We start from the raw sequence: 27,720 nt of genomic DNA, 5'->3' as shown, positions 1-27,720 counted from the left end.
ACAAAATTAGGGACACATTCTAGTAGAAGGGGGCCTGAGTTAGTTAGAGAAACATTAATCTGATCCACTTTGAAAAAGCTCCATGTTTTATGCAACAAATGTAATAAGAAATATGTGTTAAATTGTGTCCTTGACAGGATGAGTGTTATTACATTTGCAGCACAACTATCCAAGCTGTGAACACACACTGAAGCCTGGCATGTACCAGACTGGGAAAGTTTTAGAAAAGGGCTGGGGAAACATTCCAGAGTGGGAACAGAGTGACACCAAAAGGACAAAGCCATAATGGGGTATTGACAGTTACACTGAGGAGTATTTTTGGAAGATCTGGATGTCTGGAAAAGTCATGCTTTTGAGGATGAGATGCTAAGCAAGTGAGGTATAAAATCCCAGAATGTTTTGGGTTGGAAAGGACCTTAAAACTCATCCAGTTCCATCCCCCTGCCATGATCAGGGGCACCTTCCATTAGACCAGGTGGTTTTGCATGATGTGAGAACCTGGTCATTACCCTGTCCAAGAACTCAGCAGCTGCTGGATTTGGGAACAGGGAGAATTAAAGCCCTTCTCACAAAGCTGTCAGGCGCTGTGCATGCGTCCATCAATTCCTCTCCCCACTGTGCAAGTAAAGCACAAGATTCCTCCCGAAAGAGGAGTTTTGGTAGAGATCCTAAGACTGAGATTTAGGTTTCGCCTTGCCCAGTCATAGGCTCTTCTCCAGCTGGAGTGAAGCTGGACCACGTCCAACAGGCACAATTCACCTCTCCAATAATTCCCACCTGGAAGCCCAGGAGGCCGCAGCAACCAGAGAAGAGAGCGCTTCTCACAGCCCTGTGTTCCTTACAGTGCTGGTCTCCATTTTAATGCCCATCCTCGATGTGAAAGGCAAACTGCACTCTGCTGCTTGTCAGGCACACCTCAGCTGTGTGGGTGAGCTGGGCATGTTTAACGCAGGACCTCCGCTCGTTTGGGTTGTTTTGGCTTGATTTGGCTTGCTTGGGGTGGGGTTTGGTTGGATTGCCATGGTTTGGCTTGTTTGGGGCTGGTTTGGCTTGAACTGCCATGTTTTGGGATGGTTTGGATTGTTTTGGGTTGGTTTGGGTCGTTTTTGGATTGTTTCAGGGCCAGACCGCTCCATCCCCTCAGAACCGGTCCCCCGCCCAACCGCCCCGCCCCGCGCCACCCAGGCGAGCCCGGCGCCCATTGGCCAGCGTCGCCTTCCGCCCACGCTTTCTCTACTCGTGATTGGGCAGATTTCCAGTCAATCTTTCACCTTCCGACGTTCCGATTGGCTGCGCTGGAAAGGCGGGTCACGCCTGCCCCCCTCGGGGGTCTGCGGGGTGCGGGTCCGGGCGCTCGGTGCGTTATTCGCGGCGGCATTCCCGGTCACTTTCCCGACGGCATCCCTTGCCGCCATGGAGCTCTCCTGCCAGGCACTGAGAACCACCCACCAGGCGAGGGAAGCGGTGAGAACCGGCGGGGCGGGAGGCCGGGCGTCGCGGTTGCGTGTCGCGATTGCGCGTCGTGGTTGCCATGTCAACGGGGGGCGGGGCGCTGTGCGCATGCGCGGGGGTTGCGTTGTCATGGCGGCGGGGACGAGCTTGGGCCTGATGGGCGAGGGAGGGTGTGGGTCCCCCAAAGCCCCTGTCTAAATGGTTCTAGAGCAGTAGGCGCGGCCAGAGGGGAAGATCCGTATTCCTTCCTCCACTCGCTCTTGTTTCAAAAAGTCACGGCTGTGCTGCCCCATCCTTGGTAGTGTGCCAGGTCGGGTAGGACGGGGCTTGGAGCAACCTGGGATGGTGCAAAGTGCCCCTGCCCATGGCAGCGCTTGGGATCTGGATGGTCTTAAGGTCATTTCCAACCCCAACCGTCCTGTGATTCAATGATTCTATGGTTCTTGCTCTATAAAGCCCAGAAACAGCAAGAGTGTGCTGAATATCATAACCTGTTCTTTTGGTTCCATCTGCTGGTTAAATTACACCAGAGGGAGAGAGGCTGCAGGGATGCTAAAAGCCTTTCCCATAAGGCTGTCGTGTGCTGTGCATGCATACACCAATCCCTCTTCCCACTTGAGAGGAAAAAGGACAGGATTCTTCACAAAAGAAGCATTTTGGGAGGAGTCCTGAGACTGAGCTTTAGGTGTTACATCAGCCTCTTGTAGAATCATAGAATGTTCTGGGCTGGAAGGTACCCACAAGGATCATCATGTTCTTACTGCTGGCCTTGCACAGCACAGCCCTGACACTCGCACCATGTTCTTGAGAGTATTGTCAAAGCACTCCTGGAGCTCTGGCAGCCTTGGACCACTCCTTGGGGAGCTTTTTGAGTGCCTGACCACCCTCTTGGGGAAGAACCTTTTTCTTGATAATCCAGCCTAAAATTCCCCTGACCCAGTTCCATGGAATTCCCTTGGGTCCTGTCATTGGTCACCAGAGAGAAGAGTGCCTGCCCCTCAGTTTCCTCTCCTTAGGAAGTGTTAATAGGATAGATATATCTGCCTAGGAATGTGCTTCTGGTAAGCTGGCTTCTCCATAGGCTTTTGGCAGCACGGATTTGGAGATAACAGTCTATATTTTGGGTATAGGGACAAGGGAGTCATTTTGTTTCGCAGAGGAGCAAATGTTCAGAGCCTCTTTTTTTGATTAGTGACTTGAAGAACCACCTGAAGCTGCCAAGAGGGTTTTTTGCCTCTTGTTCCTAGTCATAAGTTCTATGGTGAGCTTGCTGTATGTCTTTAATTATGAAAGCTTATTGTAATCCTTGAAAAACTTTGGCAACTCTATTGTTTGCAGCAGCCTTGTATAATTTGGAAGAGAGAAGAGGGCAAAGCGCCCTTTCTTTGTCCTGGGAAATTCTATTCAATGGCAGCCAAGTTATACATTGTTTAAAACTCACCAGTTTCATTCTCTGCTTGTGTTTCTCAAAAAGTACAGTCAGCAAGCCAGACCAGAGCTGAACATTCAGCCTTCTGAAAGCTTGTCGAGGGTGCAAATATCCAAAGGGCTGTGGGGAATGTAAAACTGTGGGAATGCAGTGTGGTGGAGGGAGGAGAAAAACTAGGTGAGCCCATCAAGCCTTTCTGCCCTGGCACATGATGCCAGCTTGATTTTGAGGAACTCCATGCTTGTCATCGCCCTGGGATCCCAAAGATAGGGAGGGAAGAGGCTCTGTGTGTGTAAAAGGGTTGGTGCTTTCCCTGTGTGATCGCACAGACACGTGGCTGCCTCTTGCCTGAATTCCTGATCAGAGATCTTTCTGAACACATCCTGACTGCCCCCGTTGGATGTCCTTAGACTGCATCCACCAAAGCAGGATAGTTCTTATTCCCAAGCTCCCCAGATGATGACTTACTTTTGTAGCTCTTTATTTTACATCCCAACATATTCATGCAGATTATATAGGGTCAAATGATAATGAAAAGTTACTGAGTTAAATTAATCTTTTAGTAGGTCCATTAATTTCAGCAAATTGCTCAAGAGACTTGGTTGATTTAGAATGCAAATGCATTTTAGTGAAAGGTGTGGAAATTACTAAACAAACAATTGCACCTAAAGATGCACAACTATTAGAGTTTAATTTAAAATGGAAAAAAAAAAAAAGGAATATGTGCTACTCTTTTGTTAAGGTAGAAATAAAGAAAATAACACTGTAAGTGTTGAAACTAATTAGTTAAGTGCTCAACTATTTAGTTTTTAAAACAAGATCACATTTAAGTGCCTTAAGGTTTTATTAATTTCATGGACCCCAAAATCCCCTATAGTAATTGAAAATTTAATTACATATGGGTTTTTTGTTCTTTTAAGAACAGAAGCTTATTAAACTTTAAACACTTAAACATCTATTGAAATACCAGTGGCTATAAACAACATGCAATTCTAAATACTAATTAAACAGGAAGGCTAGATCACTATAGAGCTAAACTGAATTTTAAGTAACTTTGCACTGTTAAGTACTCCTGCTTTTTTCATGCTCTGTAAGATTTGGCATTTCCTCTCTAAGCGCAGCAGAAGCCCTGGGCAGTGTTAGCATCTCCCTGGACTGTGGCAGGCAGGATTTTTGGTGGACATAAGTGCAGTGGGTCTGTCCCTAAAGGACAAAAAGGAGCTCAGGACAGCAGACCAGGGCAGGCAGAGAGCTCTTGTAAGGAGACAGAGAACGCTGCTGGTGGCACTGACACAGAGGCTCATCTGCCTCGTGGAAAGAGTGTGTGCTAAAATAATGGTGAAATAATAATGTGCTAAAATAATGGCTAAAATAATGGCGAAATGCAGGAAAGGGATCGGTAGGACTGGTCAGGCAGTGATCTGTGTGCCACTGATTCACCAGATTCATGACTTGGTAATGGCTGAAAGATGAAAGATGCCTGATTTTTCTTTGTTTTATAGAACACTCACAGAACTGGGCTACCAGAGATATCTCAGTTTCGTTTTTCAGGCCCAACCTAGTACAAGTCATTGTCAGTTGACCAACTGATTAACAGCTTAGTTAATTTTCTTTGGACACATGTCTGACTTCTCAAAATCAGCCATTACTGTTTGCTTTCTTTTGAGCAAAGGTTAAAGACACAATTAACCTCTCAGTCTAAACTCTCTTCTCATTTTTAGATGGAGCTCTTTTTGGGATGTAAGTGTTCCTTTTTCCTTCTGTTTGGTCAGTGCCACCGCAAGAATGTTGCTGTGTCAAGGCTGAAGTTGGTGGCTCAGAAGTAGACACGATGTTACCCTAACCCCAAAGCAAGTCTGTACTAAATTATTTGAGATTATGCCAATCACTGTATCGCTATTTATATATAGAACTAAAAATGCTTTAGGGATAGCAGAAGTAACAAAAGGGGATGAACAGCAGCAGATGACATGCCAGAACACAAATTCTTTTCAAGGGAAGTTCCAAGCATGGATCATGAACCCTGTCAATCCATCAGGCAGAGGCAATCCCTCTCTTGTCAGAATATCCATGTTTATTACATGAAATACTTGGTGTGTTTGTCTTCTGTGGCAGCTGCTCTGTTTGCATACTGCTTTTTAAATACTCAAAGGTAGCTGTAGCCTTGCCCTTTGATATGTTAGCAAACACAACAGTTAATCTTTCTCAGCATAAACCTTCAGGAGCAGTTGCATTTCAAAGGATGAACAGGTGGGAATCCTAGTAAGTGATGACTCCAGCTTCCTTCTCACAACTCCAGATGTGTTTTGGAAGATTCAGGTCATCCAGGAGAAATGGTGAAAGGATGACAATTCAAAAATCAGCTTTCCAAGCACCAGCATATCAAAAGATTAAAAAGGAAAAGACCCTTTCAGTCTCAGAGTGTATGTGTTCTCTCTTTGCTCATGGCAATTCTCAGAATTGGTTCATTTATTGTTGCAGCACCTTCCAGGAACCAGTCTGCTTCATTCAAGAGTTACCCATCTACAGAACATTTACACAGAGCCTTTCACCCCAAAATGGTTCAGAAAAATAATCTTTGTACCAGCACTGCAGTGGTATTGTAACATCCTTTTGGAAACACTTTCTGAAGAGGGTATCAAGGGTAGTAAAGGTAGAAAGGGGTTATGATTTTTTTCCTTTTCCCCAGCCAGTATTAGACTTCATTCTAGCAAACCAGAAAGAACATTCTATGAATTTTTTTTGCTTTGTGTGAAATGCCAATACCCGTTGACTCTGCAGGAAACATTAAAAGAAAACCCCAGCTCTTCCTTAGTCATGACACTAGATGGCCCCACGACTGAGGCAAACAGCCCAGGAAATACCTGCTGGACTGGGATACTTTTTCCCAGTTCTACCCAGTACTTTTTACAGGCTGGCAGATGTTATTTTAAAATAAAGCAATAGCTCATGGTGCTATCTCAAGTGTTGAAATTAGCAGTGGAATGCCATGTGATACCCAGTGCTGTGTGCAAGGTCTAACCAAGCAAAGGAATGGTGGATAAACAGATTTGTTTTGCACCACCCAAAATTCACCTTTGATTTTTGGAATAAATTTTTCTCTGCTATCAGCAGTTTGCTTTGATTGCTCTCTCTTCCAAGAGACAGGAAAAAATAGAGAAATGGTCTTTATGAAGAGGACAGAAATCTGTGTTTGTCACCAGGCAGCACACTTGGGCTGAGCTTTTTCTTGGGGGTGGATGCAGGTGCTGCTCAGTCGGGATAGAGGGGAGGAAACTGGGGGTGGAAGTGGGAGCCTGGAGCTTTACTTTGCAGTGTGATCAGGGGTGTATGTGTGCTGTGCAAGCAACAGCAATTGCTGCTGTTTTCCCATCCATTGAGGGCCACTCCTTCATGTTCACGTTGGGTCCTCACAAGTAATCACAGAATCACAGGAAAGAGAGAACACCTCAAGTTGGAGGGGACCCATGAGGATCATCGAGTCCAACTCCCAATGCCTCCTAACCTGAAAGAGAAGGGAAGTCATTAATTTGCTAATTGTGTTTGGCCATGCCTACTTTCCCTGTGGTCACAGTTACAAGTCCCAGTGAGGCAGACCAAAAGCAATGTGCTGATTTCTAGAGCTTTCATTGCAGCAACTTTTGTTATGACCCAAAAATCTCAAGTTTTCTGCAGACTCTGAGCATATATGGCATGTTTCATCCGAGTAAGGGGTTTATTCCATCATCTTGCATGATTCTCTTTCCACTGCCCCTTTTGCTCTACTTGATATTGCATCTGATAGTCTCTCAGATGAACCTTCACTGAATGAGGACAAGGAGGTGTTTTTGCTGCCTTGTTTTTATTGCTGAACTATTTGTGAATGACTTTGGGTTCTCCAGTCTGTGCTAAGACTCCATACTGAAATTTCCTCATGTTGAGTCCTGTGTTAAAATAGTGCAAGTTTCACGTTATCCCAATCCACAAATTCTTCCAGTGTCTGCATTTTCATTTGTTGTGTTTATACATCAAGGCCTGTGAAATGGGAGGTGTCGGAAAGTGTTGCAGCTGCTCTTTGTAGTAGAGTCATGCAGATCCCAGATGTGTTCACCAGCTCCCCTTCTCCAGGCACTCAGAGAACAGGTTTCTGGTTGCAAGGGAAGGACAAAGCCAGGATGGAGCACAAGGTTTCCTTCCTTGAGGTCTGCAAGAGTCCTGCCCTGAAATTCATAGCAGTCTGAACATGTTTGGAGCCATAACTATAGTAAGGGAAGTAAGTTACTTGTTCAATCCTAAAGTAATTTTCTCTTTTCTAGGAAAAGGTTTCTACCCATCCAGTAGCCCTGATAATGTGTAAGAAAAATTAGATTGAAAACCACTTTCCTTGTGTTTATTAACAGTGAGTTGTTTTACAGTTCTTACATGCTGTTGTGTTAATTTGTTTGTTTCCAGAGGCTACATTTAGATGCTGTTTACAGCAATAAAGAGAATATTACATTTGATCTAGAGTTCTGTCTTAATTCACAGGAGGAAATGCGAACAGAAGCTCGTCGGAAAAATCTCCTCATTCTAATTTTGCATTATTTAATGGAGGAAGGGTATGTTTTTTAGATAGTAGTGCTCTACCCTTGTGGAGTTGTGTGTATCTGACCTGCTGTACTGCATTTTTCCATCCTCTACTGGCTGAATGGACAGTGTGGGCCTTTGGGTTGATGTGAGGAAGTGGTAAACTACTATGAGATAACCTCACAATTTGCTTTGCTAAATTGTTTCCGTTTCTGAAACAAAAATCCTTATATACTTTAAAAATACTTTAGCTTATTAAAATAGAGTTTATACTTCTATAAAAATAGGGTTGTGCACAGGTTAAAGATACTGTATGCTTATTAGTGCCATTGTTTTCTTCTTCTCTCAGAAATCAGAGTAAGATGATGACTCTCAGTTTTTTGATCTTTGTTTGTTTTTTTTTTAAATTACCAGATACGTTGATGCTGCAAATGCTTTGGAACAAGAGACAAAATTAGGTTTACGAGGCTTTGAAGTTTGTGACAACATTGATCTTGAGACAATTTTGATGGAATATGAAAGCTACTATTTTGTAAAATTTCAAAAGTATCCTAAAATTACCAAAAAGGTCCTGGACACTGGTATGTAGCTCTGTTTCAAAAAGAAAGCTTTTGTTTCCAAAGTTTAAAATGTGTACTTTCCTGCTATGCTCACAGCCCTTGTCACGTATGTTAGCATTTAATGTTTCAACCATTACAGTTACAGATCTGTAGTTCTAGCACATGAGACACCAGAATTGACAGATGTGGCTTTGAGCCCTTCTGCTTTTCCTTCTTTCTTCATATAAAGGAACTAAAAGGTGGCCATTTTCTGTCTTTTGAAAGCTGCTTTGGTACTGGAAAATGTCAGCTAAGCACAAAGCATTATGGCATTATGGCTTATAAACAAAGATGTGTTTATCCACTCTCTTCTCATGGGGAGAGAATAGTAAATAAGTAGAATAAAGCAAATCAGGACATGAGCGTTCTGTTGTGACCTTGAGAGCCTGAATGGTTTTGCACTTGAACAGAAAATGTAGCTTGGAGGAGCCATTACAACAAGTGTATGAGAATAAGGGATTAAGAGCTTGAAGGATATAGGTTTGGATTAGACATTAGAAAAAATTTCTGCATGGAAAGGGTTGTCAAACCCTGGCACAGGCTGCTCAAGGAAGTGGTGGAGCAGCATCTCTGAAAGTGTCCAAAACACATGGATGTGGAACTTGTGGGTCACTGGTGGCCACTGGAGGCGTGGGGCAATGATTGGATAGGATGGTTTTAGAGGTGTTTTCCAGCTTGAAGGGTTTTTTGATTATTTGCTTGAAAAAGGCATGTAGAACCTATGGATTGGTGCTAATGCAAAGAGGAAGAACAGCCCTGCAGGACAAAACAGAAAGGACTTGTTACGAGTCGAGGATGAAAATGTGTTACAAAGCACTTTTTCACATCATAGTCAACTGAGCAGTAGTCAAGACTGAATCTAAGTGAAAAAGAATTCCCAAAAAGCCACTCTTGGACTCTTAAAAGCTCTCATGATGCATTTTTTGGTCAGTAAAGCTTCTTGGGCATGGAGTAGTCTGCTATTACCCAAGCTCAGATTTGTGACCATGCTGGCAGGGAGGCTTCATCCTTTTCCCCTAAAGCATAAGCAGCCTCTTCTGCACTGCACACAGTTTGCACCATGCCCTAAATTGTGCCTGTGGCCAGACTTGGATATCTGAACCAAATCCTTGGTGTGATGCTGCTTCCTACTGAACTCTTTGCAGCACTCTTGGCAAGTCCTACAGTAGGAAGTTGGTCATTTCCATGCTGAATTCCAGTTGGAAGTGTTGTAGATATACCCACAAGATCACGGGTTGCTCCATGGGCTCTGCTGCCCCTGAACACACCGTGTTCCAAAGCTCCTTCAAGGAAAGAGCTGTCTGGGAAGGATTATTTTATGTAAGTGTCTTACAATCATGAGTGGAAGTGCATTGTGCAGAGAACACTGAAGAGAGACGTGTTTTGGAGCAAGCCAGGGGCGTATTGGTAGCACACAAACCCGTGGCTTTATGAGTTCACATCTGGGCTTTGCAAGTTTGACATTTCGTGGAAAAAAAAAAAGCTCTCCTTTCACAGAAATTGTTTCAAATTATACAAATGCAAAAGACATCATAGTTTGATAACCACTATTGCAATGTGACATTTATTCTGTCTTGTTATGTTGAACTTGATTCCTCTTCAGAGGAGCAAAGCAAATTAATATTTCCCAAATCAGCAATGAAAAGAATTATTAGCATTAAATAAGCATTCTGTGTGATAAATTAAATTATTGTACTTAATCTAATTTCTGGTAGTGTCCATTTTACTGTGAACATGATACTGGTTTTAAAATGCAAGCAGAGAAACCAAAGTCTAAATGAGCTAAAATGTAAAAAGCAAAACCACTCTCACCAATACCAGTTTGTTTTCAATAACTTTTTGCAAATTTGCAGTGCTTATACTCACGCTCTTCCTGTTTATGCATTATTATTTCCAAGGTCATTATTGTGTGCTTGAAAATGTATTTTAAAAGGAAAAGAAGGTTCAAATTGCCCTCTTTTATATCCTTAATTATTTTCCATTTGAATATTAATTTTGCCACAGCAGAAAATAAACAACAGCTGAGAAGTGGAGGAAGAGCAAGAAGGTGAGAGATATGTGTGGGGTGTTTTTCTGGGCAGAAAATTCTCCTAGTAAAAGCAAATATGCACAGTGGTTAAGATAATGTTGTGATAGCAGAGGAGTACCAAAGCCTAGAGCCATGCTCCTGACTGTGTGGTGCACTTTTTCTGTATGTGTTAGAGGAAACTGGAGACTTCTTTCCCAAATGGAGAGGCAGAAAATTTACAGAGCTTCTGCAGTGTGGATAATGTGGGGTGGGGTGTTTGAAAAAAGTTAAGTTTGAACTGTGCTGTGATTGAAAGTAACACCATAACTTGAGTGGGACCAAAGTTGGCCTAAAATTGCTTTATTTGAAAGCTTTGGGTTTTAATCTTTTGGTATTTTGAAGGAAAAACAAGTAAGTCATGGAAGTCTTGCATTATTTTTCTCAATTCTAGGACAGCAGCTTCTTCTCAGAATGTACCAAGGGTCAAACAACAGACAGCGCCACGACCAGTGTCAAAAACTTCTCCTGGGAGTACAGCAGAACCTAAATCCTCCACCAAGGAGAGCCCCAGACAGGTTTAAACATGTTTTGTCTTGGCAGCAGTACAACTGAAATTATTGTGATTTTTGTCTGGGGACTCTGTAGGCAGTAAGAGGATGGGAGTTACACGATTAATAATTGTGCAACTAATGCGTTTTACTGATTATGTCACTTAAGGATTATAGGTACAAGACTTTGAGAGAATTTCTGGCCATGAATTTGGGGGCAGTCACAAGCAAAAATTAGAGGAAAAGGAGGCATATAATCCAACCTACACTGAAAGAAATCACAGTTTTTCTATTAATATCAATATATTCATCCTTTAGTGCCAGAAAGCAAAACAAACAAATAAAGAAGAAAGTCTGGTGTCAGTTGTAAGCATCTTCACAGTGCATGAGTTGTTTGAGACCAGGGGAGTAATTTGACTCTCTAATATTCAGATTTAAAAGTCTCATTTTGGTGAGATTGCTGGGAAATCTACTATATTATTATCCCTTTACAGAGGGTGGAGCAAGAAATTGCTGGGCAAGCACTATGTCTATTACAACCTTTTTTAAAGGGCCTGGCTATATTTCTGCTTCAAGAGGAACTCTTTTCTGACTTGTTGCTGCCCATAAAATACCCCAAAACATTGCCTTTTGGATTTTACAGCAATAACTGCTGTGAAGTGAATACATAATCCTAAAATATCTCCTCATTTCTGAGTTGACATGCTGTGCCTTTTACCTGTCATTTCCACTGTTCATGAGTTTCTTCTTATGTAAAATGCAGTTCTCTGCTCAGTACATAGAGTAACTTCATTGCTGAGCTCGAGAGCCATGGATTTCACTGCTGTCACCAGTCAGGTGAAGTCTGATTAAATTAATAGTGGTGTTTAAATGATGACTGTTTCTCTTGGAACTTCATCTGGGCATGTGTGAAGAGATGGAATGATAATGTAATATCTTTGATCCATTTACTTGGCAACACATTTGTTTTAAAAGACATTTTTCTTTAGAATAGTGATGGTTCAGATACTTTGGATCAATCTGATTTTGGCTTAAGCATCTCAGGAATCAGCAAAACTGGAGGAGACAGCTCTCACCCAAGAAAGGTTGGTGGAAACCTGGTATGTGGTTTATCACATGTATGTGGAAAAAAACCACAGAGGTTTTAAAAAATATCAAATGGCAGGGTTTTTTGTCTATTTTTATATAAAATGTTTCTTTATAGTCAGCTGAAGAGTCAGTTTTATAATTCTGTATAAAAAGTTTTATAATTCTTTGCATAGAGGGCACTTTTTGATTAAATACTATTTCAAACATATGCAGTGAGTATTTATTTTTTTAAAACCCAGTGGTAAATAGCTATGATTGAAGATAAATTTTGAATTCCTAAATAAGGTAATGAAAGGCTCTGCAGTTATTATTGAATTGACTGAGTTGTGTCTTCTATCCCCATTGCTACCACGGTTTGGGCGTCAATTTTTGCCATAGACTATATGTGCAGTATGGAAAAACAATGTATGGGAAAACACTGCTGTAATTGCAAGCAAAATTTGGTCCAGTGTATTTTTAAGAGTAATGCTACCACTGTGGTAAAGCCTACAGCAACATTTTTTTCTCCTTTAGGGCCAAATAATTGACTTCCACAAGATGATTCAGGATGCTGTCAGAGTGTCACCAGATGGAATTCCCTTGAACAGCCTTAATTGTGATCCAGATCCATCAGTAAGTGTTTCTGTTGATCTTTCCATCCAATCAGTATGAACTTGAGTTATGCACTACCAGGAACAAAATAAAGTACTACAACAATGCTGTTTTTTTCCCCAAGTGTTAAAAAAGGCCCTGGATTTCTAAGAGGTGTATTTCCTCCTTGAAGAGACAGACATACTTGATAGTGGTCTAATTTGATGACAGTTTTTTATTCTGAACATGAAAGCAGGCAACAAATATTTGAGACCTTACGATGGAAAAAAAATTGCAGACACCTGCAGAACTTCTGGGGGTGAAATCTTGGTTCCTTTCAGCTCAGTATGTCTCTAGCATTTGCCTCAGCTGAGACAAAAACAGAATTTTGATGGTTGAGATAAATTTTCTGTAAACACTCCAGACACAAGCCAGAACTTCTCAGATAGTGCATCCAGCTTTTGTGGTGCTTGTCTGCCTGGCAACTTGCTACACTGGAAGAAACTATTCAAAAAGAGAATGAGACAAAGCAGTGACCTACAGTTACATTTTTCATTCCTTTTAATCTATGTAGGACATACTTAGGACTATAAGTGTGATAAGAAAGCTGCTCATTTTAAAGTTGATTTGGGTTAGATTTTGTCAGGGGAAAAGATGACTTAATGCAAATATTATTTACTTCAAAATTTTTATTATTACACATATTACTGCAGCTTTAAAAGTTGATATTATTATGATATATCAGGTTTTTTAAAATATCTCATCATTTGTCTAAAAGTACTTGCAGTCTGACAAGAACTTACGTTTTTCTCTTTTAGGAACGATTATTGAAACCTCTTAGTGCTTTTATTGGCATGACTGGTGAGATGAGGGAACTTGCAATGGTTGTAAGCAAAGTAAGAGCAGATCTCCATGTCAGTTGTAGAGAGATGTTGGTTATCTTTGTTATCTGGGAATGCTGTTTGTTTCCTTTTACTGTCACTGATAGTGCTTATTCTTGAATATGCAAGTTATTTTTCTCTCCACATAGCTCCACAACAAATAATTTTTTACAAGTAATGATGCTTCTTTCTGATGTGAGAGGAAATAATTAAGACCCTTCCTTTCTAATGGGGAACAGGTAATTTAATCATGCTGTGCAGGCTGTCATGGCTTTCCTCTCATCTACAAAAAAAGTACAATAGTTCACTGGAAAGAGAGATTTAAATATATTAGCTAAAACCAACTATTATCCAATGTTTTATCTAGCTGGATCAGATGTTGGGAGAAACTTTGATTCCACCCTTTGAGTGAAGTTTCCATTCCAGGCACAGGGCTGTAGTCAGTGTCCATGGGGTGCCAGTGTCAGCAATATCTGAATTCTGAATGTATCTACTAGATAACATCTACCAAAATTATTATTAAGCCCTGGTATTCCTGCATGGTTTAGAATCAGAGAGTCATTTACGTTGGAAAAGCCATCTATGGTCGTCAGGTCAAACCATTCCCCAGCACTGCCAAGGCCACCACTAACCCATGTCCCCAAATGTCACCTCAACATGGCTTTTAAATCCCTCCAGGGATGAGGATTCCACACTGCCCTAGGCAGCCTGTGCCAAAGCTTGATAAATCATTCCATGAAGGAATTGCTCCTGAGCCTCCCCAGCCCATCCTGAGGCCGTTCCCTCTCCTCCTGTCCCTGTTCCCTGGGATAAGATCCCAAATCCCCCCGGCTGTCCCCTCCTGGCAGGGAGTTGTGCAGAGCCACAAGGTCCCCCCTGAGCCTCCTTTTCTCCAGGCTGAGCCCCTTTCCAGCTCCCTCAGCCCCTCCTGGGGCTCCAGCCCCTTCCCAGCTCCGTTCCCTGCCCTGGACACGCTCCAGCCCCTTGGTGTCTCTTGTCCTGAGTCACTCATCCAAAAGGATTCATAGCACCACAGTGTTTGTAGTGTTGTGACTTTCTGCATATAAACATCACAAGTGGTATCAACTTGGGTAAACCTGCTTATAATCATCTTCCTAAAAAGCCTGGAAGACTTCTTTAGATTGATATTTATATCTGTGTATAATCAAAATTATTGGTCCACAAGTTTTGCATTTGACATTTAACAGAATTTAAGAAATGTCTTAGGAAATTTCCAACCTTGAAGTAAGAAAATTCTCATTGGTTTCAATTCCTATCTGGTCTTTTATTTATGGTAGACCTTAAAATAATGTTGTTCTTGCTGCTACATTAACAAAAAAGCAGTAATAAATTACTTTCCCTTTATTATGGTGGGCTTTTTGAATTGTGCTCCATTATGGTATGTTCCTAGTTGCTATGGTAACCAACAATGTATAAATCAATAAAAATAAATAGCATGTTATATCTATTTCATATCACAATCTAATTTAATTTGGAAACAGTTGTGGAAGTCTCTGCTTAATAGCAGAAATCTGATTCATCTTAATTCACTGTTAATAGAAAGGGAAAGTGTAATCTACTCTATATAAATAATTTTTTCTAATTATATTAAATAAACTTTTCCCCTTGGACACAACCACATAATTTTTCTTCAGTCTGTGTGGACTATTTTTGTTGGAGAGCAGATTTTATCCCAAGCATTTGTACTGAGGATACGATATTTTTTGCAGAACGATTAGCCCCTGGAACACAAAGCCAAAAAATATTATGAGGGCAAATGGAAAGATTCGTAGAAGATTTGGAAAGTTTGATGAATTAAATGAAATTAATTTAGTGAGTGCTTCAGGGCATAGACTAATTACTGTCTATCTTTTGATAGATGCTTAGGGGGAAAATTTCTTCCTGTTGCAGAGTTTCTCACAGCTTTTCTTTGAGCATACAAAATCTTGCATAGCATGGAGGAAATAGAAATTTTTCAGTGTTACTTACAACATGACTAATAACATAAGTAGTAGTTATTAACATTATAATGGGTAATAACTAAGTAATAGATGAAACCACAAAGTTACTAAGCTTCAAGTTTAAAAAAAAAAAGTATTTTCATATTGCACATGAGTGAGCTGTGGAACTTGTGACTACTAATTAAACACGTTTAAAAAAGAGGAAAGAAAAGTTCACTGAGGAATGAATGTCAAAAGGTGTTTCAGCTCAAAGATTCAGATGTAACTTGAATTACTGAAGTCCATTGATGGGGATAAACTTGAACCAATGTGTCACTATGATTGCTTTTATTTCTTTTTTAAACATCCAATATTTGCAGCAATAGAGACAAAATATTAGGGTTGGTGATCTTCATATCACAATAACTCTTGATATGTTGGTTGGTCCCTAAATCAAACTAGCAGAAAACAGATCTGGGGAAGATCTGACCACTTCTACATTTGGTAGGAATACATCAGGGAAACTGGGACCTGGGGGGAAGTGATTGCTATGTATGCTTCCTTCCTAGGAGGTCCCTGGCACCTAGGGTTAAATAATACACCCTGTATCACTTAACAGCACTGTTATTTTATCCCTGGGTCAATCCTTTTACTTTGCCAGAGGTCATTGTCAACTGAAGAAGGAGTTTTGCTAACAAGGTGTGATGTGTGTTGCAGGACATTTATCTTCATAAGCCAAATGTGAAGTGGGATGATATTATAGGGCTGGATGCAGCTAAAAGGCTAGTCAAGGAAGCAGTTGTTTACCCCATAAAGGTAAGGTGCTAAATAGTTTTGAAAAAAAAAAAAAAAGCTTGTTTCCCCACAATTACTGTGGTGTTTTAGAGCTCTCAGTATTTCTGTGCTTTTGTAGGCCATTTGTGTTAGAACTGTTGGTGTTCCTGTTTCATGACGGAACTATTCCTGTTCCATCTGAAACGGCACATGCATTCTTCTACAGGAAAATTACTATTTGGTATTAAAATTGTAAATTTGTAAATTGCAATTAAAATTAAAATTGCCAATTCTTTGGCACCTTTGGCATTGTAAGAAGTGCTGGATTTGGCCTGTATCAATTCCATGAAAAATGACTTACAGAAGAGAATGTGACATCCATTGCACTTGAAAAAAAACACCACTGAAACCAGATTTCAAATAATAAATACAGCATTTTTCTCAGTACTCATATCATACATGTCACATTGTTTTGGTGTGGTTTTATGTCTCTCTTAACATTTCTTATGTTTCTTGAATGTGCTTGGAGCAGTGAAGGTAGGGACTACAATCCCTTGCAGTTTGTTTTAGATGATACATTTTTAATCCCTGAATTACTTTTCTGCTTCTACAGTATCCAGAGCTGTTTACTGGAATTCTGTCCCCTTGGAAGGGGTTATTGCTGTATGGACCACCAGGTATGGAGAGCTTTTTACCACATCCTTGTGTTTGTCACTGCCTCTTGTTTTTCCCGTGGATAAATCATCAATGTTAATTAGATCAGGTGGTTAAAAAATAACATGTTCTGTACATAAATTAAAAGGAGGGAATGTTGGATGGTTATGTCCATCCATCTCTGACACTCAAACCTGGCCTTTCTTATGAGCCTTGGCTATTTTTATACCCGAATCTTTGAGAGACAGTACTTACACTAACAATTCAGAATGAAAACTCAGATCCTGTTTTTACTCATCTTGGACCATTTTAATCAAGTTTGGCATGATCCTATGATGTGTCAATAAATCTGCCATGGACTTTACCTCTGTAGTGAGAAGTGTCCTTCCTTTCTTCTGCTTTTAGAGGCTCTTGTGGGAAAGGAGTGGAAGCTTTGCCTTCTTCCAGCTGGATGTGTTCCTTGTTGGTGCAGCTTCCCAGCTCCCTCTGCCCCCCTTTGACACAAGGATGTGGCTGGAAGGGGGCAGAGGGCACAAGAACCACCTGAGTCAGGTTGCAAAGCCTGTCTCTGCAATGAACTCCATTTTTTCTGTGAATGTTTAGATGTTCCTGCCACAGAAGGTGTCTGACCATTTCAGCATGCACTACTTCAGGATTTGGAGAATGCATTTGCACTTCTGTGTTAACTGAGTTTCTCTAAACCATCCTGAAATGGACACAAAATATTCTGAGGGCTGGAGCCCCTCTGCTCTGGAGCCAGGCTGGCACAGCTGGGGCTGCTCCCCTGCACAAGAGAAGGCTCCAGGGAGAGCTCAGAGCCCCTGGCAGGGCCTCAAGGGGCTCCAGGAGAGCTGCACAGGCACTGGGGACAAGGCATGCAGGGACAGGACACAGGCAATGGCTTCCAGTGCCAGAGGGCAGGGCTGGATGGGATATTGGGAAGGAATTGCTGCCTGGGAGGGTGGGCAGGGCTGGCACAGGGTGCCCAGAGCAGCTGTGGCTGCCCCTGGATCCCTGGAGTGTCCAAGGCCAGACTGGACAGGGCTTGGAGCAGCCTGGGACAGTGGAAGGTGTCTCTGGTCGTTGTAGGGTGTTGGACTCAATGACATTTAAAGGTCCCTTTCAACCCAAACCAATCTATGAGTTTTTTACTGTTTTTACCTGACTGGTAGTAGGATGAGAGGAATTTATTAAAGCATTTGCATTTCATTCCTTTAGAAAGTGAATTTCTCCAACGCTGTTTTTTGCAGGCACTGGAAAAACTTTGCTTGCTAAGGCAGTTGCCACAGAGTGCAATACAACCTTTTTCAACATATCAGCATCCACCATTGTCAGCAAGTGGAGAGGGGATTCAGAAAAACTTGTCCGGGTAAGAATTACTCTCTCATTCATTATTTTGAGCAAACATCATGCTCCCCCATGAAGAATTTGGTTCAGCACAGAACTGGAAACAAGCATTCCTCTGATACTCACAATCTTTCCTGACTTAGATAAAACATGACTTTGATTATACCTAGTTCTGAAAGCAGGAGCAATGTCACTTCTGCAGAAATCTCACAATGGATTCTTGCTGTGGGCCTTCAGTTCTGTAATGTGAGATGGAGCAGATGTTCTGAAGGCAGCAAAGATCTTTGACTGCCTGGTTAGGAGTCAGACAATCAGAGTTCCCAACTAGTGTGTGCTTAGTGATCTCTTCAGAACACTTCACATCAATTTTACAGAGGTTGGCTCCTAGGCATCCTGCAAAATATAATTTAGATTCCCAAGTTTTTCATGGCACAAAATGGGCAAAGATCTCCCTTGTCACAAAGATCTTCCAGTCAGATGCAGATGTAATGTTGTTTCAAGGAAGGTATTTTGCTGGAAAATGAGTAAATGCATTTTTGTGTACAAACTAGTGTGGAATGTGCATGGCTCACCCATGGTACAAAAAAATTTGGGGGTTCCAGTGTAGCATCCTTGTCCATCTGAATCTCTCCATAACATCTACGATCTCAGTGGAAATCCACAAGCTCTTAGCCTGCCTTACCCTCATCTCTTGGGCTGCGCTTCGGGTAAATGCAGAGTTCTTGGAAGCAAATAACCACAGCAAACTGTTCTCTGCAAATGGCATTATTGCTCTCTCTTGAAATGTAGGCAATGGCTGCAGCACTCTTACTCGTCCTGCCTCTTTTGTCCTTTAAAATGGTCTATTTTTCTTCTGACATTGCCTTTCTCTATTACTGGTCCTCTTGACATCTGTTTCAGTTGCTTCCTGGAATTTTCTTTTGTGGTAGGAGTATGTGGGGACAATCTGGTTTCTGCCACCATCATCCAGAAGGTTTCTGTGAACAGCACATGCATTGATAGTGAATTTGTGACATTTTATCATTAATTAAACTTATGGCAGAATCAAAAAATGAGGTAAGACTGTGGGTCGGGAGACCTCTAAGAAAAGTATTGTGTGATTATATATCCTAAAATCACATGAGGCTGGTGAGGGGAAAGCAGATATGGGGTTTGTGGTCATTTGGAGGCATATCCTCTCATCCTGTTTTTCTCAGTTCTACACCATAATTCTGTAATTTTATATATTTTATGTATTATATTTCTAGTAAAATTGTATACTGGTCATGGTCTACTTGTTACTCTGGGCAAACAAACTCTGTGTTTCATGCTCAAAGTGATGAAAATAATATGTATCTTTTAAAATTTTATTTTTTTAAGTATTCTGATTTGAAAGTGCTGGACTAATAGATGTTGTTAGTGATACTTATCTATAAACTCAAAACCCAATTTACTCAAGAAGAACTGACAGTGTTTTCTTACTCCTAACACAGGCCCCTCCATGTTACAGAAAATTAGATGAAACTTCATTCTCCAAAGAGCAGATCCACTTTTTTTTGTTTTCAGCTTAATAGTTCGTTTTTTAAATTGTGGTTGTTCAAGCAATTTATGATTGTTTTGATCAGGAAAAAAAATGAGTGCTTGATTTTATCAAAAGAATCAGTGCATTTTCTTTCATTATGCTTCAGCTGACCTCCATTTTTTTCCCCTCAAATCCTTATTTTTTAAAAAAGTACAAATGCAGCAACAACAAAAGGCACATGTTTAATCTCAGTAACAATTTAAGAGTTCTCAGAATCCTCTGATGGATCATTTTCTTCTATCCCATTATTCTCAGGGCACTCTGATAGGATTTAGACAGAAAGATTTACACATAAAGACAGGATTACAAGGCTGTGTTCTTTATATCTCCTTTACAAACCTCTCGGATTTTGAGAGGATTCAGGGACCCTCAGCCTACCCAGAGCTTTTTCCCAGCAGATATCCCTTGGGGTGTGGGTGCTGTTAATTTATCTTCCATGCCAGTTCACTTTAGTGTTAGTTTCTCTTTCACATTTACTCTTCTCTCTGACAGGTGTTGTTCGAGCTCGCCCGGTACCACGCTCCTTCCACGATTTTCTTGGATGAGCTGGAGTCAGTTATGAGTCAAAGAGGCACTGCTCCTGGGTAACTGGTGGGGCCACTTTGGGGATTAAAAGAGGGAGCTGCAGTGGTTGTGTCACAGCAGAGAAGCTAGACAAGTTGTGTGAGGATCAGCAAGGGGCTACAGGGACAGCAAGAGGGAGGGAGGTTCAGGGTGTTGTAACCAGTTGTGCTGTACCTTAAAGGGATTTGAAATGGGAATAAAGGGCAGTGGTGAGGGAAACAACAGGTGAGTTGTTAGAGGTAAGTAAGAAGCAGCTTATTTTGTGACAGTTTGAACATGGGCACAGCAGAGTAATAGGGAGTGTACACAGTGGAATGGCATTTGCATTAGTGGCAGATTTTGGTGGCATTGTCAGCACCTGCCATTGCAGGAGCAGAAGTGTGTTGTTACTTGAATCCAAGATGTAGACAGCTTTCAGTTAAAAACACACTAAAAAGGTCAGGTGTGGGAAAGAAGCTGGAGAAATACAAAAATATTGTTACAACCGTTAGGAGCCCATTACAGGGGATTTTCTGTACATTGAACTACATGATCACTTTATTTATATTATATTGTATGTCAATATTCTATGCCTACTATTTGTAAATAGAATATGCCCTATTGTAAAGCTGCTACTTGCAGTCATTCTCACTTAATAGGTTCAAATTATGAGCCAAATTTGCCCTTCATATGTACATTTAAAAGCTCTCATTAACATCACTGGGTTATATATTCTAATAAGGACTTTTATCCTAGATGTTCTACTTATTTTTACATGTACTTATTAAATACTGGCTTGGCATTGATGTTTGAATGCCTTTGCAGAAATAAGTCATTAAACCTGAACTGCAGCCCTTACCATCTAAGGTCCTGATGTTTTCCCTGGGCTTGATCCAGGAGTTTCCAAGAGCTTCACATCTGGAACCAAGAGTTCCAGCTGGTTTTCTGCAAAACACATTACCTGTATCAGGGCCAGAATTCTCAGCACTTATGCTTAAGTTCTCCTTTTTGAAGAAGGATTCTTTCTGTGTGGTCTCTGGCCCATTTCTAAATTCATATCAATATGGTATATTTTTCTGTTTTCTTTCAATAGAACATTTTGCAAAATGTTGAATTCAGTAGTAGGTTTGTCTTCTTGTGGCCATTTCACATTCACTCACAGAAAAATGCCACCCTGAAGAGAGGTGCACCAGTTATTTAATGACAACTATTACATTATAAGAATTCCCTGCTATTGATCAATCAATCAAACAAACAATCAATCAGTCAATTAATCAATTGGAGTCCTAGGTATTTTGCAGTAAATGTTAGTCTTGCATGGAGATTGACATGAAGAAAAAAATAAAAATAAATATTTTCTTTGGATTCAGTAACAGTGAATTCTCCTCACTTTAATGCACTGAAAAGAGTCCATTTAAGTAATCATTAGAAAGCTTGATTTTAATGCTTAGATGTTAGCTAATGGAGCTTAATCATGCTTTGAACTGGGGCAAAACTGTGACAAGGATTCAGTTGCTGTGAATGACACTGTATAAATAAAGATGATTAATGCACTGAGCAAATAATATTTCTCTGAATCTTGGTAGTGGTGAACACGAAGGAAGTCGGCGGATGAAAACAGAATTACTGGTGCAGATGGATGGCTTGGCCAGATCTGATGATCTTGTATTTGTTTTAGCAGCTTCCAATCTGCCGTGGTAAGATATCCAGAGAGTACATTTTGAATACATTTTCATGAGCTTCTAAGCACAGATAAAGATTTTATTTAGACTTTTGCAGAAAAAGCCTTGATATTTGGTTAAAGCATTTAAAGATTAATTTGGAGCTTTTACTTTTAAACTCTTCAATTCTTGCTATTTGTGTCACATGAGAATAATCCATAATAAAGTCAACATATGCTGGTCGTACCAGCTGCTAATATTTAAAATGGAGTATTTGACTTTAAAGGCAAGTTATTTACTATGTTTAAGCTAAGAAGGGTTTTCAGCCTGGAACTGTAAGGTGCTTAAAACATCTGGTGCTTAGAAGGATACTCCATAAATAGGAATGCTGGATTTTATTGGTATCAAATGTGGCTTTGAAAAGTTGAGGGAAAAAATTCTTCGTTTTCTTCAACACAATTTAGTATGGAAGAAAAAGGTTTAAGAATGGAACTGTGGAATTTCATCATGTTGGTTCTCAAACTGGGCAGGACATGTATTGGGAAAAAGAAAGAGGATGGAGAGGAGAGGGTGAGGAAGGGAGGTAACATTTATAGTGGAACAGCTGTGGATGCTCAGGAGAGCAGCTGCTGGTCCTCACTGCACTGAGATCTTTCTGGATACCCCTGTCCCTAAAGGCACATGGACCTAAGTGGGTCTGTTCCCCTCTCACACGGAGAAGAGCACAGGCTTGGGGTCAGAACTGGAGAAAACAGCAGTCCTGTTTCCAGGGATCTTCAAGCCATGGTCTGGGTGTCATTTGTTGGAGCCCAGTGGGAGGTGTTCCTGGAATAACTTTGTGTCAGCAGCAGTTCAGCAGCAGTTCAAGGGGCAAAATTTGAAATTTGACTTAAAGGTGCTTTGCTCAGGGAGATGACACTTGCCCAGCTCTGTAGTGTGACAAACACAGAGCAGGGCACCTAAAACCAGCTGGGAGGTGAGGGCTCTGCACCCACAGAGCCACAGGCTTCATTTATGGATTGTTTCTCAAGATCAGTGATTTTTTGCTGAATCTTACAAATTGCCTTGGGGATAAGTGTTGGAAAAGCTTGTCTTTGTGACTGGAGAGCTCTGGGGTTGTGTTCATCAGGCTGTTGGGAGTGTTTTGAATCTGAATTGTCACTGGGTGTGTAAATGTGTATATTGGTTGTGCGTACCACCAAACGTTCTCTCACAAAGTCTGTGGTAATATTTTATTCCTCTTGTCAGCTGATCCCCTTTTTGTCAGGCCTGGATAAAAAGGTCCAGGGAACAGGCAGATAGAATTAAGCAACAAAAGTGGAGTTTTTGCCTGAGAATTGAGGCTCAAAGGTAATAATTTCAGTCAGTCCCATGTGGCAGGTAAGCCTAGCTTGTCTTGTCCAGGGTTTTCAGGCTCTTTAAATGAGAGAATGGCTATGTGAATACCTAAAATTTGTGTAGAAGGTAGCTGTACCAAGTTAGGCTGGTCCCTATCCTGGCCCAAAAGTGAGTACAGAGCCACCATGGGCTTTTTTTTTTTTTTTTAATATAGCCATAATAGTCTGTGTGTTGGTTTCAGGGATTTATATCTTGGACAAACTCATGAATTTAAATCAGTGCACCCCATTTTCTTACAGTATCTATATAAAACGAACTGAGCTGAATTCTATTTGTGTTCCAGTTGTATAAGAAAATGCTAAAAAAATAACTGTTCTCTGTGTGGACAGTTAAGTTTGAAAGAGAATTAATACAGTCTTAATACATTTTTCTCTTTGTGAGTAATACACTATAAATATTTACATTATTGCAGTATTGTTGCTCTTTTAGAAGAAGCTCTGAGCAGTGCATTGCACCCTTTCTGTGGTCTCTTAAATTATCCTGTGAGACAATTATCCATGCAGAGAGATTTCTGCATGAGTTTTGTTACCCTGTATCTGCCTTACACCATCAGTAAGCTTTGTGGGGAGTTGTGTGAAATACACAGAATTCGGTTTTGAGTATTTGTCATATTTGATTCTTGATATTTTGTAAGACTGAAGTGCTAATTTCTGCAAAATTGCATCCTTGAAACATCCAAAATGACAACATTTTTTTAAGATTGAGGCAAAGCAACAAGGTTTCTGTTTTGAGGGACCTGCCCTGAAAGAAAGCTGTCAGTCTGTGTGGCAGCTGAGGTGTTCGTTTCTGAAAGTTTTATATCTGAGACTTTAGAACTTCCTTTTGGACCTTCTCTCTTGTCTGGTGGAAATGTGCCTACCACAGAGAAAATGCTTTAAAAAGGGGCTGGGAAAATGCTTAGAGAGGTGTTAGGGGGATGGAAGGCCTGGTGAAAGCCTGAGCTCTCACATCACTGCAGTTCTCCAGCCTCGAGCAATTTGGGATTATCTGCCTCCAGAGATGCCAGCAGGCTTTGAACCTCTTTTAAGATCCCAACTATATATTTACAAACTATTTTTAAGAGTATTTAGTGATATTTTGCCCCACTGTCAGACCCAGACTTCATCTCCACAGGAGTATTTTGTAACAAAATTTCAAAATACCTACTGCTACCAAAATTGTGGCTTCACACCACAGCCCTGTGCTCTTGCAAACATTTGTTAAGCTGGATTTCAAGAGATTTGTTTAACATGGATATTTATTGATCAGGAAAAAAAAATTAGTAGCAAGCTGCTTTTAGAAGAATGAAAAGAAGCCTAAACAAAGCTCTTTACACTGTCCTAAGCTGCACTACAGCTATTGATCTTCCTCTTCAGCCTGTGCTTGCTGCCCAGCCCTGCTTTCTGCTGCTCTTCTGCAAGGTGTTTCTATTGACAAATTACTTGTTGAAATGATTGAATGTAAGTAAATAAAATAAAGGCCTCATTAGTGAAGGAATAAAGAGATCCCTAATCACACAGTTTCCTAATGTATCAGCACATTTAATTCAGCTTTCATTGCAGTGCTGTTTTCTTCTCATCCTTTCCCTCAGGATGGGTAAGGCTGTGGTGCACACCAATAGATTCTGTCCTTCCAACCCAAACCATTCTGTGAATCTGTGATGCCTCCTAATGTTAATTGCAAAAAGTCATCCATCTTATGAATCTGTAGAGCTCTGTTTATCTTTTCATGAGCATCTCTCAGTACTTCCATTAGCTGCTGTTTCAGAGAGTATTTAGGTTGGCTCAGTGCTTTGTATTCTGCTCTGGTTAATGTCACTTAACCTTACATTTGATGACTGACAAAACAATTCACCAACAACCTAAACACTCAAGATAACAAAAAACATTGTTTCTTTCGTTCCCTCTTCAGCCAAGAGGTCACTGTAACCTTCTGGATAAACAGAATTATAGAATCACAGAATGGTTTGGGTTGGCAGGGACTTAAGAGTACGTCTAGTTCCACTCTCCTGCCACGGGCAGGAACACCTTTCACTAGACCAGGTTGTTCAAGTACTCTGTTTTTGCACTCTTCAGGTATGGGGCAGCCACAGAGCAGCTGCGGCAGAGCTTCTCTGGGCAGAGCAGAGATTTCTGCTGGTTTTATTTACAGAACATGGCTAAGGGGGCCCATGAAACAGAAGTAGTGATGGAAAATGCCATCATTTGGAGGATTTACAGGCTGTTTGCAGAGGCTGGCTGTGGTTGTCCTTTACCTGCAAAGGCTTTTTAGTGTGTGGGCATCTCTAATACCCTGAGAACTTTTGCCCTTTTTATGCAGATGGTGTGAATGTGGGTATTAATGTGGGTAAATAACAGCAAAGTGTTACCAGCCAGAGTAATTATTTCCAGCCAAGCAAGGCAATTTTTAAAAGTTGAGCTGAAAAATACATTTGGAAGGTGAAAGGAGACTAACATGGTTCTTTGTCTGTGCTGGGTGGGACCCCAGGCAAGGGCAATTGCACTGAACATTGGACAGCACCGAAACAGCCTAAAATATTGATAATGATATCAATATAGCAACAGCTGTTGATTAAAAAATTCTTGTATTTAATTCTGAGGCCCTGATTAGAAGCACAGGGGTGGATCTGAGTGAATTCCTGTTGTCCTCTGGGCTTCTGGTTTTCTGATTTTTGTGATCATTTTTTGGTTCAGCACATGTAGAACAAGGTCTCCCAAACCAAGACATTTCTGGGGAGAGGGACACTTCTGTTCCTACAGAACTGACAGCCAGGCATGCTAAGGCCTGGCAGGTACCTTTGAGGGGAATTGGGAGCCCATTTTTGGGTTTCTTTATCATGTGCTATGCCATAGAAAGCATGATTTGGTATTCAGTTTTAATTTGGTAATAAATAAATAAGGACAAATCACCAAAGGTGGCAGAAATCAGGTCTGGTGTTGGGCTACAAATCCTTCTTGAGCTGCCTTTGAACTCCCTGTGAACTAAAAGGCAGCTTCAGACAAGAAACTCCATTTGTTGCTTTAATGTTGACTTTGCTGGGAAAAATATTTCACCAAGGGAACTGAGGATAGGGGCAGGTTTATTTAAGTGTATCTGCAGTCCCATGTTGCAGATACAACCCTCCAGCAGCTGGTTCCTCATGCTCAGCCAGCACAGGTGGAAATGATGCTTAGGGCTTCTGTTCTTCTGCCTGCACAAGAACTTTGAAATGGGCTTCCCCTTGCCAGGTATGATGACTAAATAATATTTTGAAGTGGATTAAGGAGTCTGTGACTGAATGGGGCCGGTAGAGGAAGATTGGTACAGGACCTTTTTCTTATCTTCTTTTAGACAAAACATCATAACCAGTGTTGATGTTGACAGAATCAGGGTTTTTGGCTCACTGACGTATTTATCCAGCCTCTTCACCCTGCATGTGATGTTCTTCATAAGGATAATGCCCTTTGTGGCTGTTAATAAAAATATAAATAAATTTTTAAAAACCCTACAAAAATTAAAATATAAAAATAAAAATACTAAAAAATATTTGTAATTTGTATTGCAGGAGGAGTCTCAGTTTGGTGTCCTGTTCTACCACAATAGAATATGGCCTCACATCCAAGACCTTCAGTCTGGATTTTATACCTACTGAGCATCCCTTACTAAGTAGCAATTAATTAGTCCTGAGAGTGCCCCAGACAGGCAATTTGTAGTGACTTCTTAATAGCAGAGGGGGAAAGGGAGAGGCTGTTGCTGATGAGACATGCTGCAGATGAGTACCAGCACGAGGGATGAAAACCACAACTTCTGATTATTACTGTTAGCATCAGTGTCACAAGCACATCACTGAACAGGAATACTCTGAAAAATTAATTATTTTTAAATAATATTTTTTTTTGGCATAGCTACAGGCGAGGATCTTGCTGTCAAAGCCATGTCTCCACACAGAGATGTGCTGAGACGCTCCCTCTCCTGCTGTGCTTGCAGGGAGCTGGACTCTGCCATGCTGCGGCGGCTGGAGAAGAGGATCCTGGTGGACCTGCCCAGCCAGGAGGCACGGAGGGTGATGATCCAGCACTGGCTGCCCCCTCTGAGCAGCAGCGGCGGGGTGAAGCTGAGGACAGATCTGGATTACAGCCTGCTGAGCCAGGTGGGCACTGCTGCAGCTGCTCCTGGGCTGGGCACACACAGAGCTGGGCACACACCTGAGCTCACCTGGGGTCCAGCCAGAGGGACACTGGTGGGAAATGGGGCTGAGCATGGCACACACAGAGCTGGGCACACACCTGAGCTCACCTGGGGTCCAGCCAGAGGGACACTGGTGGGATGTGGGGCTGAGCATGGCACACACAGAGCTGGGCACACACCTGAGCTCACCTGGGGTCCAGCCAGAGGGACACTGGTGGGATGTGGGGCTGAGCATGGCACACACAGAGCTGGGCACACACCTGAGCTCACCTGGGGTCCAGCCAGAGGGACACTGGTGGGATGTGGGGCTGAGCATGGCACACACAGAGCTGGGCACACACCTGAGCTCACCTGGGGTCCAGCCAGAGGGACACTGGTGGGATCTGGGGCTGAGCATGGCACACACAGAGCTGGGCACACACCTGAGCTCACCTGGGGTCCAGCCAGAGGGACCCTGGTGGGATCTGGGGCTGAGCATGGCACACACATGTGGGGATCACTGGCTTCATGCAGCTCTGCCTGCAAAATGTTGTGTCCTGGTCCTCTCTGCTGGGCCAGCTTTGCAGCCTTAAATA

The 27,720-nt window shown here is 41.6% G+C and overlaps 1 protein-coding gene across 11 annotated transcripts in view; it reads left to right on the top strand.

The window, feature by feature from the left end:
* The first annotated feature begins 1,326 nt into the window (after nt 1–1,326).
* KATNAL2 (katanin catalytic subunit A1 like 2) overlaps nt 1,327–27,720 on the top strand; it is a 40,233-nt gene continuing 13,839 nt past the window's right edge. For 5 of the 11 annotated variants that reach the window (XR_004420796.2, XR_004420797.2, XR_004420795.2 and 2 more), the window contains exons 1-14: nt 1,327–1,464; nt 7,388–7,458; nt 7,841–8,007; nt 10,030–10,072; nt 10,485–10,608; nt 11,571–11,666; nt 12,184–12,282; nt 13,059–13,136; nt 15,779–15,877; nt 16,449–16,512; nt 17,740–17,858; nt 19,890–19,981; nt 21,527–21,637; nt 26,945–27,107. Coding sequence is in view for 7 of the 11 variants with exons in the window: in XM_033086084.2 (XP_032941975.1) it covers nt 1,414–1,464; nt 7,388–7,458; nt 7,841–8,007; nt 10,030–10,072; nt 10,485–10,608; nt 11,571–11,666; nt 12,184–12,282; nt 13,059–13,136; nt 15,779–15,877; nt 16,449–16,512; nt 17,740–17,858; nt 19,890–19,981; nt 21,527–21,637; nt 26,945–27,107 (1,377 nt within the window). In the remaining 4 variants the exon portion in view is untranslated. Of the gene's footprint in view, nt 1,465–7,176; nt 7,260–7,387; nt 7,459–7,840; nt 8,008–10,029; nt 10,073–10,484; nt 10,609–11,570; nt 11,667–12,183; nt 12,283–13,058; nt 13,137–15,778; nt 15,878–16,448; nt 16,513–17,739; nt 17,859–19,889; nt 19,982–21,526; nt 21,638–26,944; nt 27,108–27,720 lie in introns of all 11 variants that reach the window. The other 6 variants (XM_033086087.2, XM_033086085.2, XM_033086090.2 and 3 more) reach the window with 6 other exon arrangements.

The sequence above is a fragment of the Catharus ustulatus genome, chromosome Z (genome assembly GCF_009819885.2).
Source record: "Catharus ustulatus isolate bCatUst1 chromosome Z, bCatUst1.pri.v2, whole genome shotgun sequence".
Classification (NCBI taxonomy): Eukaryota; Metazoa; Chordata; class Aves; order Passeriformes; family Turdidae; genus Catharus; species Catharus ustulatus.
Note: the sequence above shows the minus strand (reverse complement) of the source record. Positions and strands in the feature narration are given on the sequence as shown.